Here is a 19,328-nt window from a genome sequence, read left to right as displayed (position 1 = left end):
AGTGCTCCCTACTGGTGAAATTATAAAACTGTTGGCCTACTGTACTGCAAAGGAATTTTACTGCTTGTTGGGGCCGTGGTCGACCCAATTGTTATTTATTTAACACTTTGAAACAATTATTGCGGCTGTCTATGGGGTAAATATCAATTACTGTATACAACAAAGACAAAAGTGCAACAAAGACAGTGAAAATAAAGAATATGAATGAATAAATGAAATAATGAATTAATCGAACATTTTCCACAATTCTTTGAAACCCTAACCCTACTTTGAAACCCGAGGTTAACGGCATGCAGCATAAATTGGGAAATTGTTTGCGCATTTCTTAAACATATCGTAAAAATACATTTCTAGTCCACTTTGTCTTTACTCGGAGTAAAACAACTGCGTTACTAGTAATGACCACATGAGGTCAGTGTTGTCATGTTAGATTTTTTTGAAGACGTCACAGCGGGTCCACGTTTTATATAGGCAGTCTGAAAAATTGTCAGCAAAGCGCGGAACGGAACAATAAAATGCAAAATATTTAATAAAAATGGTCTAATATTGCACAAAATAAAAAAAATGCATAGCAGTTAGTAGCAAAAGGGTACGGATGGCAGAGTAGTTCAATTGCGCTGCTCCTCCTCTTCCTCCTCCACCTCCCCCCTCGCCGGGATGCAGGACTGGTGCTGAGCTTTGACTCCTCGCAAACAGACAAGTCTCGATTATCATCACCAGGACACGTACAGGAATCCTTGTTGTTTGTGTGTATGGGGCGCTTTTTTTGGATTCCCACTCGTATCATTTTCCGATTGTCTCGAGTCAGCTGGCAGCATGACGGAATTTCATTTGGTCTTTTAGGGATAATAATGGTCCGCTTCAAATGTACATTGTTACCGAGCTGAAGCTGAGCTTTCATTCCGAGTCCAAGTGGATCCACACAGCGGGATGGATACAAATGAGTTTGCAGTGCTGAAACTTTTTGTTGTTGGGATTTTGGGTGAGTGCGCTTGATTTTCCTTTTTTCAAAACGACAAAATACAAACTAGACTACATCATTTGAAAATATTTGATACAATATTTCCATACTTATATAAATATTAACAGGCCACACGGCGTTAGGTGCACCTGTATAATTTAATTTGCACTCTTTCTTAAGTGTCTGCTTGTCATGACAGGAAAAAGACTAAATGTGTGCCTTCTCTCATCAATTTGACGCACATTGAATTATTTTGCTTGTCACGATATGTCAGCGGCATAGATAAATGACCAAAAATACATTCTTATTAATAAACATTTTTGGGACAAATAACGTTAAATTGGACCCCATCCATGACACACTTGATGATCTCTCAAAGCACACTGTCTGGGAACTGTATATTATTTTTTTTTGCACATGTCACATGACTACACAAGTTATACGAGAAGCATCAATCAGTATGATGTAGTGCAGATCACCACTCATATTTATCGTTTTGTTCATGCAACATTTAAGTATGTCTACATTTTTTGGAAACATTTTCTTCTTTTTCATTTTTCTTTCAAGTACATGCATTTTTCTACCTAGCAACAAGCGCCTCAAATATTTTATTTTTTTTCCAACCTGTGCTCTGTTATGATTTTTATGCTCATGTCGAGGCCATAATAATATTGCCTTTGTGCCAGAATTGCGATGAATGATGTAAGGAGATTCATTTAGACAAAAGTAGTACATTGCCACCATCTTATTGGAAATCTTCACCACTGATCTATATTTAAGAGATTTTAGGCGCTTAACAGTGCTTTTTCGCCATCTTGTCGATCGACTAATGAGGGAAAACTGTACGGTACTGCAATTCAAATTAGAAATGCAAGGTCGGCACACAGAGAGCGAGAGTACTGTAGCCAGAGGATGCAAGTTACAGCGGCGCTATATCAGGACAACAAAAGTGGTTGATGGTGATAAAGAGGAAGTGGGGGGGGGGGTTCACTCGCCAACACAGAGTGACTATCAGGAGCGGATTGCGTCGCTGTCATGCAAAGAATCACCCAGACCGTCATGACCCGATGTCCACACTTCCAATTTCAAGCATTTTAATCCGCCTTTGTCATTTCTGTCAGATTGCGCCACATTGTGGGAAAGACAAGCTCAAATAAAGTTGAGTAAGACTTTGCTGTTTGAAAACGGAGACTTGACTCTGTGGTCTGTGTTTGTCTTTCACTGGGGACCTCCCCCTCCATGGATCACATCCTTGTGACAGCTGCGAGCCTCACGGCGGTGCACGGACGTAACGCTTGTGTTGCCATTTTCTTTTTATTGTAGTTTTCCTCTCTGGTTTTGGTAAAATGCAAAAACAATCCTGCAGAGCAGATTTTGCATCGGAGTAAATACTGTACATGCAGCTGGGATTTCCTCCTCGTGAACCTGGTCTAGACAAGATTTTCCCATTACGAATCCCTGTTGGGAGGAAGAATGTTGGAGAGCAGAGAAACAAGCGATTGAGTCACTGTGATCTGTTACTTTCACGCAGAGGCCTTCAGTTTGCATGTGTGTAATGTCTTCATCTGTACTATGGAAGAATGAGACTGAGAAGGAGTCCCACTGAGTGCAAAGCATCTGCTCCAGCCAATAAACAGCTCTTCGTTCATTGTCAGGGAACATGCCCTGGGCCTCCTCCGGGCCACTGAACACGAGAATGAAACATTGTGTGCATTTTTCTTGTTACGTCGACGTGCTTACTTTTGCAAGGTTGTGCTCAAAAATGTGCAGGTGGATAATGTTTGTGGTTTAAAAGCACATGGATTTTGTTTTGTGTTGCTTTAAAGCAGGTGTGGGCAAACTACGGCCCGGGGGCCACATGCGGCCCGTGAAACGCTTGAATCCGGCCCGTCGAACTTGAAAAAAATGAAATGGATAACCCTTGTTAATGTTTTATTTTCTAAATATTGTGGTTTTTCAAAAGACATATATATTGTTGTAATGCTTTTGTTCACTTTCATTTCAAATTAAATGTTTTTGTTTTTTTCTCCGATGAGGTGAGGTTACCAAAACACTCCCTCCATCGGCTCCTGGTACAGCCCCTCTGTCCAATTTTAGAGCCCATTGTGGCCCGCCAATCAAAAAGTTTGCACACCCCTGCTTTAATGAGTGTAGGAATTATATGCCTTGTGAGTGGCGAAATGTGAACATTTTGGAATTGTAGTGCAGAATGTTGGCCACATTTTAGGAATTTGTTGAGGCAGACGGTTAGTTTTTATTTATTTATTTGTTTATTTTTATTTTTTTGCAGGGCATCATTAGAATGCTTTGTCTATCAAAATCCCAGAGTAACAGATAAAAATGTTTAGAATTGTCTGTCGGTGCCACTAGATGGCAGCAAAGGACTTATTTCTCTTAGACCAAAAATTACGGAAAAAAAAAAATCAACATAGGTAATTGGCACTAAGATCCCACAAGATGGCACAAAATGAATATTTTTATGTTAAACATGGCTTTACGGAGTCCATGTGACATTTTCCAGAAAAAAAAATCAGTGAATAGACTAATTGTGAATTTTTAACATAAAACTATGTTTTTACGGTTTCTCATTAAATTTCAGCAGAAATATAAATAGTATGTCTACTTGTCTTTTATGTGACTACGTAGGAATATTCAAATTCAAAACATTAGTTCCATTAGTACCACTACTAGTATGAGACCACTCTATCTATCTTTGACAGCAGTGACGGCCTAATTAATCTTTCAAGAGGTTGTAAAATTTTCATGCAACAGGAGAGGCGTGAACTTTGTCTACTTTGCTCTTTCTGGTGCTTTCAAAGTCCGACACCGAGGTCTCGCTGACACCACCGCCTCTCACGGGACACGCGGGCCAAAAAAAAAACTCGCCTGGTTTTACTCTCCCCGTAAATTCCTGTCCGTACTCACCAAAATATTAGCCTTGGTGTTGAAGAAACGGCGCCACCGTGCCGTACGGCGCGAAAGAGCTGCGTGGAAGGCTGCCAGTTCGATGTCTATTTATATCAAGATAAAGAGGATCTGACAAGCGGATAGTTTGCAGCCAAAGGGCAGCTCACACGCGGGATGATTTCGAGTGACAGAAGAGTATAAGGCTGACACTTCCTGAAAAAGAACATTAACTAGTCTAATGGCAGATGGGAACTTTTTTTGATCCCAGTGGGAGGAAATGTTCCAAGTGACACTGTGGGTGTTACCGAATAAATTGAAGTTGAATGAGGACAATATTTAAATCTCTGCTTCAGAGAAAAGAGAATTTTATTAACACGAAAGAATTAAAATATGTCCTTTTTTTTTGGGCTTTTCATCCATCCTCCATCCTGCAATGAATTCTTCTAATGCGATGAAAGTCCAACTCAGTGTTGCTGAATGTGAATTCCACTGCAACTTGTTTCTTCTTGGCCGTCGCAGCGTTTTGAGCGCGAGCGCTAATCGGCTTGCCTTTGACAGAAAACAATTCCTCTCCGGAGATCGTCTTCGGTTCTTCTTTCAGTTTGTCTCGTGCCTTGCGACTCGGCTTTGTGGTTCCTCTCAATTTCTCTTCAACATTATAAGATTTGAATTGATTTTCGATGATAGGCTACACAGTTGTTTGCTGTGTATTTTTTTTTATTTGATTGGCTAGTGTTTATAAGTAAGTGACTTAGAGTGACTTAACTCATTAACTACCATTGACGGCGAAACACGTCAAAGATCCATTTTTTTTTTAAATTCGGCTGGTTAATGGTTGATGTGTCCATTTATCAAGTTGCTGGAAAAGATTTTGACCAAAATGAGAGTGCATCTCATTCCACTGCGGTGTTTTGGCTCTGTAGTCCCTGTCAGGCTGTGTCAGCTTGACTTTCTGTTCGAACAAACAGACAACGTGGAGTGGGAGGGGAGGAGACAATGTCCCTCATGACGATTAAGTGGTGTTGTGTCTTTGAATTCGTACCGAGGGAAAATGCTTCTATTTCAGTTGTTCTCCGACGGGGATGACAATAGATGTTGCACGTCATACTTATTTTGGAACATCTGCTCTTTTGATACACGGTGCCATGAAAATTGTTACTACTGTCAGGCACGTTTAGTGGAATATGACTGATTATTTTTGTCTGTCGTGATGTCATGCCAAACAGCACATGTTGCACTTTTGATAGATGAGAGTGTTCTGTTCCCGCTTGTTTCTTTTTCTTGATTTTATTTTTTTTGTTTCACCAATGAGGCCATTGGGAATTTGCCGTCTCTTCAATCAGGAAATTCGCTTTGTCATTATTGTACTGATATTTTTACCTATCGCCAAGATTCAAAGTTTTTACTGGTACTTTCCAAAAAGTTTTCAATTTAAATGAGAGGTCCAATGGTTTTGTTAGAGCATCGACGATAGAAAGCACATTCAAACTGTAATATGATCTTAAATTGTTCTTAATGGCACGTCAACTTTTGAGAAACAAGACAAACCTCGACAAACCTGTTTTCAGTCGACATGCAAACGCCGACATTGTTTTTAAATTTGGCGAACATCCTTATTACTCTTATCGTAATTGGGTTGTGTTTACACTCCTGTCGCGTAATTATTGTCTCTGTTTGTCAAAAATAAATGTAGGCTACAAAAGCAGCGTTATCTTTTGGTCTGCCGGATTTTTGTTGTTCAGGAAGTCTAGTGAGCGTCAGTCTTTTCCTTTCCCAATTAACGGATCAGATGAAAAACACAATGTGTCTTTGGGCGTAAATACTCATTTGGACTATTTAATATCCTGGTCTGGATGCGTTTTTGGCATTTCCGCTTTCCCTGTGTTGACAGAGGGGCTGGACCAGGAGCAGATGAATGGAGTGTTTTGGTAACCTCACATCATTGGAGAAAAAAAAGCCATTTAATTTGAAAATGAAAGTGAACAAAAACATTACAACAATATATATGTCTTTGATGCAGCGCAGTATTTAGAAATTAACAAAGTTTATTAATTTTATTTCTTTCAAGTTCGGCGGGCCGGATTAAAACGTTTAACGGGCCGCATGTGGCCCCCGGGCCGTAGTTTGCCCACACCTGCAATATGGTTTACTGCCTCTTAAAGGGTTACTACAATGAAATACTATCCTTCTAGTAAATATTTCATCAGTATGTCATCATACAGTATCTTCCTAGATGATGCAAGTCACTTGTACCTAATGATGCGGCCGATTGGACTGATAAACGAGCAGCACCTCTTCGGCTGGGCTTCAATTACCCAGTTAGCAGATTAATTCATTTTCCAGTTCCTCATTTCCTCTCTTCATTTCGCTTTCGAGGCAAACAAATGTTGGACGGCTGCGGCGCCAACGGACGATCATTCATCCTTGAAGGGAGCAAACAATTGTTGTCGATGTTATTTTCGATCGTCCGGCTTGACTTTTATTTTAGAGTATTGTTTCAATTATGGCTGTATTGGTTTTGCACAGACTAGCCTCACCCTTTACGTGAAAGGATGAAGTGGCTGCTTTTTGTGTTGTCCTTCCTTTCGGGAGGAATGGATTTATGATGGCCGTTTCATATTTGAGTCACTGAATGTACTCGACTGACGGATTTAAAATAAATAAATGTAAAAAAAAAATAAAATAAATAAAAAAAATTAGATTTTTTTTCCTCGAAAAATGTAGATTTTTTTTTACGTTGTATGTTGCATTTTTTTTTCAACAGGCAATTAATTAATCTTCATTAAAATAAACGACACTCACTTGCTTCCTCTCCTTCACCTTAAGCGACCATAAATGTGATTCCAAATGAACGCTATTATCGTCTCATTCGTATCTCACGCACCAACTTTCACTGCATCTGTTCATTCTCCCGTTGTAAAATAATTTTCTGAAATTCTCTCGTCTGGCACTCTGCTCCAATCCAAATCTCAATGTGGCTGTTTGAATAAGTCCCAAGATGGCATCATCCTCTGGATGAAACAAATTCCTCACACACGCTTTCCTGCTGCTCAGTCCGATTCCGTCTGCCTTGTTTACAGATCATGATGAAGGTAGAGTGGCTTCTTAAAACTATTCCACAAAATTGGTTGCATAAAAAAAAACAACATTTTCTTAAGTCCCTTCTTCAAACGTTTTTGGACTAATATGCATTTCTATAACTACATAATGCTTGGACATATTATGGGATGTAACATGTCTTTAGAAGCTTTGCGCTATTCAAAGTGGTTTTCTTATCAACAACTGCATGTGGGATATTTGTTTAGACTGATTGCGGCCGTGGGAGTTTGGTGTATTTAAATTAAGACGTCCCTATAAATATGAGATGCTATTTTTGGACACGCCTTCTCGTGGATTTTGGTTCATAGAAATTAAAGGCAAGAGAAAACCTGCGGGGGGGGGCTGGATGGCAGACGTCCCCAAGTTTTTCTCTTTAGCCCACAAAAGACTTGAGGATTGCCCTTTCAAGCCGCCAATTTTAATTGGCTGTATTCAGCGCGGGAATCGACAAGTTGCAGGAGACAAAGAATTGACTCCTGTTCTCCTCTGATAATGTACAATTGATTTTATAATTGCTCACATGTAAGTACTTGATTCAGTTTCTTGGAATGTGATTTGATGGAGCGGCTGATTCACATCACGCAAGTTTCTCCGCCCGTGCCATAGCAGTTAGGGCGAAGAGCCACCATTTTTCCAAGATTAAATGGAAGCATTATCATGTCAGAGTTAAATGGAGTTGCAAAGTTTGCAAAAATTAGTATTTACTAAGACCAGGATTGTGAACAACATGACAAAATCGTATTTTATTTATTTATTTATTTATTTATTTATTTATTTTTTACAGAAGAATGTCAGGAACCGTTTAAACACTTCATAACTGTTTTAAATTGTGAAATTAATGACGTAGTTTGCCTGGCGGAGTTCGGCGGGCCCAAAAAAATATTTACTTTCTCTGCCACACAGACAATTGGAATAAAAAAAAAATAAAAAATAAAAAAATAAAAAAAAAAGAACAAAAATCACCCCCTTTAAAGAAAAGCAATAAAGAAATACGAAGCTCAAACATAACAACTGACAGGACAAAACAAAAGCAACAAACATAACGAACCACCAAGTGCAGAAATAAACCAGGGGAGCCAAACACAAGCTAACTGACGAGACAACCAGGAACACCTGGACAAGACGCAGCTGATTGGTTGACTCGATGGTTGACGAAGGTTTAAAGGTTGACGAGCACAGGTGGCAACGAAAGTCGTGTGCCACAGGAACGCAAACAAGAATACGAAACTAAACGCAGTCTGAATGAAATTGTGTCATGATGTCTTCTTTAAAAAAAAAAAAAAAAAGAAAAAGAAAAACTCCTGTTCAACTGCGTATACTCAAAATCCAGCGTGCAATTAGAATGAAGACGGAAACTGAATGGTAGAAAAATGTTCGGGATGAAAATGAGATGTGAGAAGTTTTGTGGGCATAAAAAAAATAATTTTGGATGTTGATAGCAGCTGAGATATCTGAGACATGTTTTTTTTTTTTGTGTGTTTTTTTTCTTTTGTCATTCATACATAAGTTTTTGATTTTTTTCCCCTGCACATTTGACTGCAGATACAGTTCCCAAATCTTTTGGAGCTTTATTCCCAATTGCGCTTGGGTGTGATCCAATGAAAGTGAACCTCAGCGGTATGAGTGTGACTCAATCGGCGTCTGAATTCAGCGAGCAGGAATGCTCGGCATCTTTCTGAGAAACGCCTCCACGTGTAACGCACGAGACTGCTCTCATGGGGATTTAGTCGGACGACAGACATACACAAGTAATGCGCACGTTTTTCCGATTAGTTGATGAGTGTGTGTTTTTTTTTTTGTTTTAATGATGACTTTTTTTTACATTCGTGGACAGATGGATGAATTGCAACACTCTAATTAAAGGCAGTGTATTGTTTTTTTTTTGGTTTTTTTTGTCGACTTAGCAAAGGTAGACATGAATTCATCCGTGGTAGCTGTGATGCATGGAGTACAATCATAATGATGCAAGGGATGAGGGGATGAAAACATGGAGGGCAAAAGGTCAGGGAGACAGATGTGCAAGTCAGAAAAAGAAATAAACTGTTTGTGACGTATTTCCAATTAAATTCATGTTTTGGAACCATGCCGTTTGCACCAAAAGCCGACAATGATTTTTTTTTGTTTGTTTGCATATTTGCAGTCAATGCCTGGATGGTGGGGGGCTTTTCAGGTAAGCAAGCATCCATTCGACCAAGGTTAGCGACGCCTCGGATATAATCAATAATTATTGTATCCCTCGTCTACTTCCCAGCGACCGAGAGTTACAACATCGAACCCACTTCTGCCAGGCCGAGGAGAGCGTGCAACGAGTCGCGCTTGGAGTGGGAAGTGGAGGTCTGCGGTGAAGACTTCAAACGCGACATGGCTCACATAGACCCCCAATATTGGTGTAACCTCACTCATTTTATCAGGTATTACATGCACTAGACGGGTTTTTATTACTGTTTTTAGCATTGTGTCAATCAACGTATTTCAAAGTGCGGGGAAATCGTCACTCCAGATTAAGCAGTTTCAATATGGTGGCACTGCTAAATGTTTATATTAATATCTAATTTAATTAATATTATTAATTTTCATTTATAATTTATACGTATATATATATATATATATATATATATATACATATATATATATATATATATATACATATATATATACATATATATATATAAATTATATATATATATATAAATTATATATATATATATATATAAATTATATATATATATATATATATAAATTTTATATATATATATTTTTATATATATATAAATTACAAATTATTATTATTTATTAATTATATATATATATATATATATATATATATATATATATATATATATATATATATATATATATATATATATATATATATAAAATTAGTCCACAATCATTTTTAAAAAGACCCTTGCACGGACCCATGCTGAATATTTTACCCCAAACGCCAGCCTTGTTAAGATAAAATCTGTTAATTGTTGGCTGAACCCAACATTTTCTTTTTTTTTTTTTTTGCCAAAACATTGACATAAACATAAATTTTGATTTGCGATGCTTTCGATGAGATCTACTATCGCGAGGAGAAGATTATTGAAAAGCATCGCTGTTGGAACACCAGAGCGTGTTTTTATAATTAATTGTAGTGGACAGATAGCACATACAGTCTACTGTACACAAGCAAAATCGATCCTCTTGAATTCATTTACTACCATTGACGGCAAAAGACGTCAAAGATCAATTTTTTTTTTTTACTCGCCTGGTAGTGAATGAGTTAATTACCATGCGATCAAAAGATGAATACAATGATGAATCCGGGAGGATGATGACCAACAGTTCACATCCACAACAAAATAAAAGATAAATTAATGAATGGAACACATTTTAGAATTTAGGTTGCAAAAGTAAGTCAGCGCTTCTTTGAGGGTTTCACGTCAGCAGAGAACGCCTTGCTAGCCCTAAGCGTTCACCACTGTTATAAAAGCGTAATAAAAGTGTAATAAAAATAAAGAACATTAAAATGAAACAAAACTACTCAGATGAAGCCATGACATGGGGGGGGGGCTTGTCGAGTGTGCACATTGAGGTCATTGCAGCAGCGGAGAAGCCTGATGCACTCTGAGATTCCGCTTACTAGACTTTTTATAATTATATAATTAATTTAGTACAAGGATGCAGCGTTTTAAGATTTAAAAACAAATAGCAAAGTTTTAAAATGAACTCTGAGGTGCACGGGAGTCAGGCCAGAATGGAAGTTATGTGCTCCCTCTTACGCGTTCCAGCTAAGAAGTGAGCGGCAGCATTTTCAACCAGCTGAGTGAAGGCTGGCTGACTCCAAAGTCGAGTGAATCTTAGAAATTCATCTGATGTGATGAAGGCGTGGATTAATATTTTGATATGCTTTTTATTTTTTGACTGATTCCGTTTAAAATCACTGACCAGTTATAAGGCCAAGTTTGAGATAATCAAAAAAATCTCCGGTGTTCACCTTTCGCATGCTCACTTAGCTGCAGCGTTAAATTTAATTGGCATCTGGTGCGACTCATGATTTTGCTTGGCTTCTTTTTCTGAAAATGTTTGTTTGCGTTCCCTGTGGAGCAATCCAATTTGGAACGATGAATACCAACCATGTTTTTTTTTGGAATGTGTAAAGAATTGAGGAAAGCGAAGGCAATATCAATATATCATATTGATGTCTTTTACAAGCTTGTCGTTCTCCTCTGACTTTCTCCTTTTTAATTTCGAGCAGGCCTGACACAGGAAGCAAGCTGTTGCATCACTGGAGTTTAAAACAATGATGCCTTTGCTTTGGGAAATGACACATGTGTTTGTTTGTAATTAGCCAGCGGAAAAGCCAATGCTGAGTCACAAGAGCGCCGAACTCATGCAGGGACCTGGTCCTAATTGTAATTTCGTGAATGCACGTGAGCTCACTCAACAGGGCGAGAATCTGAGTTGAGATTGTCTCGTACAAATCAAGCGGCAAACTGAGAGCAAAGCACCTCATGTTTAAACAAGCAGTGACCCCTGCAGAGCTTTTTTTTTTTCTGTTTGACAAATGTGTCACGCTTCCCCATGGCGCAGCTGCTGCACAAACAAATCAGATGATGTTTGGAGGTTTTTATCTTGTTGTATAACCTGAGTTGGATGGAATACTGAGAGTCTTCGATTTTCCGTCCGGGATTCACGGGAATCAATCGTTTACCTCTTCGTGACTTTTCGATTGATTTCAGGGGCAGGAAGTCTTAAGGAGATGGTGCCGCCTTTTCCGGATTTGAGATAATGTAAAGATGTCTGGCACTTTCCGCCAGCCGCGGATGCAACTCAGTCATAATTTGCGATGGAATGGTTCAAGTTAATCTTGCCCGCGAAGGAAAAGTCAACTTCTTATCTTTCGCAGCGTTAATCTGTTTGTGAAACAGATTCAACCTTCACCGTTGAAAATTTTTTCATTCTAGACTTTTTGTTTAATTGACTGGGTCATTTAATAAATGATTTATGCGAACAGATGGTTCTTATTTACATGGTTTCTTAATGAGGAGTTTAATTATTTAATTTTTTTTAAAATTCTGAGGTGGACCAGCATCCCAGAATGAACTTTGTTCAACCTTAGCGGTTCCGTTTTAAATGCAATCCATGTTTTATGTTTGATGAGAGCGGGCGCACACGCCAAAGGGCAAACTGAATATTTTACGGCGTAATGGGTTACATAGCCTTACCGGTGTCTCTCAACACACTACATGTGTGGCCGTGCAACCAAACATGAACCAGGTCAAGAAAATCTCCTCGCAGATGAAATACATGCGCCCAAGGATTTATTGTTACGTATTAAACATAAGAATATCACAGAATGTGGGTTATGATTTTTAATGATTTATCATGCGCCTCCAGTTATTACTCAGTTATTACTCATTTTTGGCTTGATTGTAAAACAGTTTACTGAAAAAAAAAAAAAAAAAAAAAAGAAAATCTCGTGTGCTCATAAAACAACAAGCAATTTATCCATTTTATAACCTCATCGTCAGGAGCACACCACAAATGCACAATGCACTCCTCCAAAAAAAAAAAAACTATCATCCCTAATTTATTAAATATGTCTTTGCGCACAAAAAAAAAAAGAAATTACACTGTTATAAAAATGTTCACGTTCTTTACCGAAAACCTTCCACACACCATCCCTCGCTAAAATAGCATGAGTCTCATTTTGTTTATTAACCCCGGAGTTCAGGTTGGACAGGAAGTAAAACACTTCTCTTATCGCCGGCATCAGGTGCCTTTGTCACAACCTTGCAGAATATACAATATGTATATCTATATAGATACACCCAACAGACGCTCACCGAATCCATCGCTTACAATCGGCGGTGTTTATTAGATTAGTAGCGTTGAAGCAAAGCGCCTTCAAAACAATAGTGACGGCTTGACGTCAGAGGACGCGCATTCATGTCGTACGAGGCGGGCAATGTGGTGTAACGGCTCATATATTAGAGGCCATGTTGGACGTTCAGTTGTTGTTCTGTTGCAAATATTTATGGTCTAAGAAAGACATACTCAGAGGGGAAGTGAACCGCCGAGCATTCGCTAGTCTAAACCAACGTTATTTTAGTGAACGAAATAATTGGAAGTGAAATTAAAAAAATTATAATAAATCAATGAAATGCTTGTGAAAAGAAAATAAATAAATAAATAAATAAATAAAAAAGAAAACTAGACAAGCCTTAATTATAATAATTATAAATAATTATAAATGCATTTATTTCAATTTTAAGCGGTACTATCTTGAACCAGCATCCTTCTCCATGGTGCCGATCTTTTACTTCTCACATGCCGAGTGAAAAACGAAACACTTCAAGTGTTGCTAAATTCACCAATGAACAAGAAAACCACCTAAAAGATTGTCCTTTTTTTTTGAAGAGAGACGGATCAAGGTGGTTTAAATGGATTTATCAGCGGTCCGCTCTAAGCCTTTCTGAAGTCTCTGAATCCCTCTGCTTGCTTGTTGCGACAAAATAGGATTGCAACGCCAAAAAGGGAGTAGTCGGCGATGCATTCCATGTCACTATGATGGATTATTTGCTGAAAGTCTGATGTTCTCAGTTCCAGTAACTAAAAGTGGAGCGGAAGTTCATTCTTTTTGCATCAAAAAGCTTCATATTGAAGTAATATGAGACTCAATAGATAAGGAACTGCTCACTTTGACACAATATACATATTAAGTCAAGCCAAGTAAAAAAAAAAAATAAAAATAAATAAAAAATAAAAAAAACTATATATATATATATATATATATATATATATATATATATATATATATATATATCTTTGACGTCTTTAGCCGTCAATGGCAGTAGATGAGTTAATATAGTGACTCCTTATCATTGAAGTATTTGCAAATTTGATTATAGTAGGAATGATGAATGACCTGCTTTTAAAAACAATGATTTTCCGATAATCCTTCCATTTTCTTGTGTCATTTTCTCCGCAGCGAGTATCACGTCTTTACGCTGTGCACAGAGACTAAATCCCTCATCGTCCACTGCTACTGGCCCAATCCACTGGTGGAGAGCTACATCATCCGCATACACAAGCACTTTTTCTCCAACTGCACTTTGGAGCAGGTGGTATGGGTCGACCCTCCGGACAACACGCTGACCATCTTGATTCTGATTCCCGTTTTCCTCACCTTGGCTATGATCGCTTTGGTGGTGTGGTGCAGCAAGAGGAATGACAGCCTGGCTTAGAAGGACAGGGAGGAATTATAGCATGATGGAAGAGGTTCTGAAGACAGAATCGGAACGTTAATGTACACAATGAAGCAGTGGTGGAAGGTTTTGGGAGTTTGATTTAGTTGGTCATTTGATCTGATGATGTTCCAGCAGGCCAACCTCGAAAGGTTTTGAGACAACATTCACTACCAGCCGAGTAAAAAACAAAAAAAAAAAAAAAAAAGGATCTTTGACGTCTTTAGCCGTCAATGGTAGTGTGAACAGCGAAATTGATCGACTCAACCAGCTTGAGTTCGAAACAGACGGAATCTGTTCAATAAATTTTGAATAAGCGATTCAACCTTCATCCGAATCAAATGCCAATTCTCGATCTAAAAGTGACGTCAGTACATGTTAGCATGTTTGCAATGCTTGTTATTTGATGAATGTACCATACGTCTTTGGACAATCAAGACTTAACGCGCACTCATTTAATTACGGCTTTAGTGTAGCCTGGTGTATTGAAAATAAATCACACCAAACCGAACCATTATTTTGACTACACTGATTGTGTGACGTTGATGCCACCAAGGGTCTTGTCTAAGCCCACTGTACTTTTAAGGAGGCCAAAGGTTTTGAGTTGCCATTTTTTTCCCCCGACGATTCTACTCCCCTATTCGGACAAACGACGAAATACTTTCTTTTGCTATCTTCCAATCATGAAGATTGTGTTTTTGTGCTTTACGTGAAGCTGTTCATTCAGGCACTGGTTGCTCATGTATATTTGCCAAAAACTTCAAGATATTTATTGTATTTGCCTTCGAGTGATTTGTACATATCCAGCGCCAAACAATATTACCTGTTGAGGTTTAGAACATTTCCACGGATGAATGGACTGGCCAGACCAAGCCGAGTGACCTTGGACGTTCTTATCAGTCCGAGCTGAAGGCCAAAGCATCCGGTGGTGAAACTCTTTCAACTCATGGGAAATCAGATTCCCAGTGGACAACATTATCAACATGAATGGATGAAAAGGAACCCAAAGTTGGACTTTAAGGGATTCTGTCAGTTTCCATACACTACGGAGTTACTCAAGGGACAGTCATCACTGGAAAGGACAAAGAAATATGAGACAACACTTGGATTCGAGCGTTTTGAGTCTCTTGTGGCTCTTGTATAACAGTGCAACTAATCAGATATTGACGAATAAAGTGCTGTTCATACACTGAAATGTCACACTTGTCATCCTGTCTCATGTTATTTTCCTTTTCATTGTTTTTTTTTCCGAACCCTAACAAACAAAGTGACAACAAATCACTGTTCAGAAGGATACGCAAAACGGACAAAGGGTGAAATAGGAACGCGTTCCAGTAATCACGCGGTGCTTAGTCTTCCTCACGGCGGCAAGAATTTTGTTTTTCCATTCCGGGATTAAAGCGGGGCTTGATGGATGCATCGGTACCGGAACCTATCGTGATGTCATCCTCTAATTTTTTGGGAGAATCTACTCACAATATCGTTCAGTTCCTTAAATGTTCTTTAAACGTAATGCCCCATGAAAGAAAAAAGGGATCGGAATATAAGCATCTGCGGGTTGCATTAGCTGTAAATGCCGTTTGCTTTCTCGCGATGGATCATTTCCAAATATTTTATAATAGCAATGGAAGCCGACAAACAATGCCGCCCCTGATTTTCACTTACAAATCTATAACAACCCTCGCTTTATGGCTCTTAATTGTTCTTTGACGTCAACAATAGATCTTAGATTTGGGAGTGGGTGAATTTTTTTATCCTCCCGAGAATTTCTTCTTGGAAACACATTGTCTTAAATTGGCTCATTGGTTCTCTGGGAGTGTTTATTTAAGCGTTTGTGCACGTATTCAGAGCACAGACGTTATTCTTTTTGGATGAAATCAACATTAGTGACGTGTACAAACGTCCGGCTCTCTGAATGGAAAACAAATTCGCTATCTGTAAACCTATAAAACAATACGAAGAAAACCAAGACTTGCCGATGACATCTTATCAGCATATTGCGTAAATACAGCGTCTAACAAAGTAGTCATCACCGGCAGTGGCCGATGTTCAATGATGTTGGTTTTGTTGAAGACACCCACGTTAATCCAAAACGAGCCGGGCCCAGAGGACGAAAGCGGAAACCACAAACTCAGCGAGCACAATACAATGCCAGTATCATAAGTTACTATCTAAACAAACACACGCTAACACTCAGGCACTATTTATTCCACCAGAACTCCAGGAAAGAACCGGAGGGATTTTGTTTCTTCAGAGACATAAAACAACGGTGTTTATAGAGGCGTACTGAAGGGACCATAGTTTACGAGAGGCGGGGCCTAGCGTCGCAGGTTCCCTGAAGGATGCTTTTCCACAAGGCCTCCATAGCCAGCCACTTGGCGGCAGGAAGGATATTCAAGCTTTTTTCCCAGAGTTGACAGAAGAATACAGGGAAGTGGGTTGACCCAGCGCTTTTTTGACCAAAAGCGGCGCAGGAAGTATGAGGGTGCCATTCAACTTCCACGGAGAGTTGCTTTGTCACGACGAACCAACTTGGGGCAAAGCTTAGTAACAAAGCGGTGGTTTTCCGACAACACGGCATTTTCTTTCAGCAAAAAAAATGTAATAAAGTGAATGTGATGGTGTCTCTATTGTTGTGGTTGCGGTTAAAGTGTTAACAGAAATGGATTCCTCCAGCTAACCGGATGCGCGTGTGTGTGAATTGTTAGCCAGCGACTGCGCTTTAAATCAACTGTTCAGCCGATGTAAATGAAACTCGTCGCGGGCAATGTATCAAACCTCTGTCATTCATCACACATGGCCAATAAAATGAAAGTCGGTTGCGCCAGAGGGAATGTATCTTCATCTCGTTAGCTTAGCTTTAGCTTAGCATTAGGATGCTGCTGGTGCCTGCTGCTGTGGAGGATTTACTGTATTTTGTACCAATAGGCGTAATAACTGTCCTGGATTGTACTTTTGGCCACAATGTAAAGCGGGATCATTGTTGAAGTGAGCAATTTGTGAACATTTTGACGTTTTCGACCTGGAAAGCAGAAACACGGACGTCGGGCAGCCAACTCAAGAGGCTACGGAGCATCCAGAGCAGTATGAGGGTGAGGAACAGCTTCTTCCCACAAGATGTTTAACTGTTAAAGTTGTATTTTTTATTAATTTTTTTTTTTTTTTAATTTGGTAAAATATGTTTTTTTTTATTTATTTTGTTTTGGGTCTGCCACTTTTTGCCAACTCCACAAGACAAAGGACATGTGACATGTCATGTGACGTCTCATTTTGTTCATCTACGCTAAATTTAAGGATATGGATAGTTTTTAAACAAAATTCAGATTCACCAAATTTACATTTACAAAATTTTGCGCACTTCAGTTTTATTTAAGAAATCTCATCAAAATCGCTAATTGTAAGAATAATTGATTTTCCTTCGTTCCCAAGTTTATTGCAACAAATAGTCACACTACCTGGGTGGTCTGTTTTGATTCCTCAATAATTTATAAAAAAAAAATAAAAAAAATCACTGAATCGCTGACAGCTGTCCTGAATGAACAGCGTACCCTTAAAAAAAAAAATAAATAAAAAATCTGTTCTCACAAGTCATGAAAGCAGACCTCACACAAACACAAAGTTTCCCACAGTAAAATTGCTCCGAAGCACATGACCCAAACAGGACGTCCTCCCAATCTTTCACCCGCTTTAGTTCCCACTCTCACCCCACTACTACACCCTCATCATTCTCTCCTTTAACCTCATTTTTCTGCTATGATGACTAGTGATTGAGGTCACTTGCCCAAGCTTGCCGTTAAAGCGGCACATCAGTTACTGTAGCTTCAAATGTTATTCATCTTCTAATCCACTAGTTCTCAATCTTCTTAGTTTCCTTTTCAAAAATATTTTGGCTTGTGAGGACCACCATCATGTCTAACATACAGCAGCCTAGGTCTAAGTGTTCATCAGAAAAAAGACCGGTTTTATTCCCAAGAATTTCATTTATTATTATTGTCAACCACTGTAGAATTATTGAACACTGCAAAAAAATATGAAAACGACGTAGTCGTTCGATTAAAATATCCAATCAAATTCTAAAAATCTAAAAAAAAATTTACGCAAACGCTAGATACAGCTAAACTGTACTTGGGCAGTGGTTCTTTCACGTGCCACTAGAGGGAGCTAAAGTGCCACTAGTTGTACTAATACCACACTTTGCGAAAATGCCTCAAATTGATCAATGGAAGATTTTTTAAAGAAATGTTTAGCGCATTCTAATTTGACGATAAAAAAAATTGTTTTTGTGAATTTTACAAGTTACTCTTTTAAAATCGTATATTGGAGACGCCTTTTTCTTTTATTCCAGTTCTACTCTTTTATATCATGCATGTATCATGTTCAATATCATGCCGTACTTTATGTTTCCATATCCACGTTGAGCCACATTATTTGTTCTTCCTGTAATCCTCGTTCATGCTTTCACTATTCTCATATTTGTCTTTCCCTCGTCGTCCTCCTCCTCCTTCCTTCTCCTTTCCCCCAGTGACCTGAGTGGCCCTATCTGTTGGACTCCCCCGTTCACCACACAGCTGGACTCAGTCTCACACACACACACACACGTGCGCACACACTAAAACAAATTATGTAATTTGGTTGCTTCAATTAAGGCGATGTTATATTATTTGTGGTTTGCATCAGTTATACAACAATCAGGGCTCTTATTTTTTTCACTTTTATTGTTAGTTGCTCTGCTGCTATAAAATGTAAAAGTACATTGAACTTCTGTTATGTCTTTCAAGGGCAGATTCTCAAGAGATAATTTTTGTGACTTTTTAAAGTTTATAGCAGATCTGAGTTGAGAGTAGAGCAACTTCAGTGTGGTCGGATCACGTTGTGCCAAAAATATGATGGGAGGGCACTAAAGTCTGCTGGACGAAATCCACTTTATTGTAACTGACAGCAAGAAGAAGAGGTAAAGAAGGTCCCTAACGTAACACTGGAAATCTTCATTCTCACAGAGGAGATAAAATGTACGCCTGATTCTCTTTTGTTCCATGTCAGATGTAATAATATAATTTAAAGGGGACGTCACCGCCAATTTTTTTTTTTTTTTTTTTTTTACAAGAATATGTTCGATGCAAGTCAAA

General features: G+C 38.7%; 1 protein-coding gene across 1 annotated transcript; it reads left to right on the top strand.

The window, feature by feature from the left end:
- Positions 1-656: 656 nt before the first annotated feature.
- LOC148318331 (receptor activity-modifying protein 3-like) lies at positions 657-15,402 on the top strand. Its single transcript, XM_088283157.1, has 4 exons — positions 657-982; positions 9,108-9,137; positions 9,219-9,378; positions 13,947-15,402. Exons 1-4 carry the CDS (start codon positions 931-933, stop codon positions 14,200-14,202), a joined length of 498 nt encoding a protein of 165 aa, XP_088139283.1. The 5' UTR covers positions 657-930; the 3' UTR covers positions 14,203-15,402.
- The last annotated feature ends 3,926 nt before the right edge of the window (positions 15,403-19,328 follow it).

The sequence above is a fragment of the Idiotropiscis lumnitzeri genome, chromosome 19 (assembly GCF_059441095.1).
Source record: "Idiotropiscis lumnitzeri isolate Australia: NSW breed Sydney's pygmy pipehorse chromosome 19, RoL_Ilum_1.0, whole genome shotgun sequence".
Classification (NCBI taxonomy): Eukaryota; Metazoa; Chordata; class Actinopteri; order Syngnathiformes; family Syngnathidae; genus Idiotropiscis; species Idiotropiscis lumnitzeri.
This window is presented reverse-complemented; position numbering and strand designations above follow the sequence as displayed.

Excerpts from the sequence above, each read along its gene's own strand:
- LOC148318331 (XM_088283157.1), top strand. The coding sequence starts at position 931 with ATGGATACAAATGAGTTTGCAGTGCTGAAACTTTTTGTTGTTGGGATT. Across the intron at positions 983-9,107 it reads TTTTGTTGTTGGGATTTTGG|TCAATGCCTGGATGGTGGGG; the intron begins GTGAGTGCGCTT and ends GCATATTTGCAG. Across the intron at positions 9,379-13,946 it reads AACCTCACTCATTTTATCAG|CGAGTATCACGTCTTTACGC; the intron begins GTATTACATGCA and ends TTTTCTCCGCAG.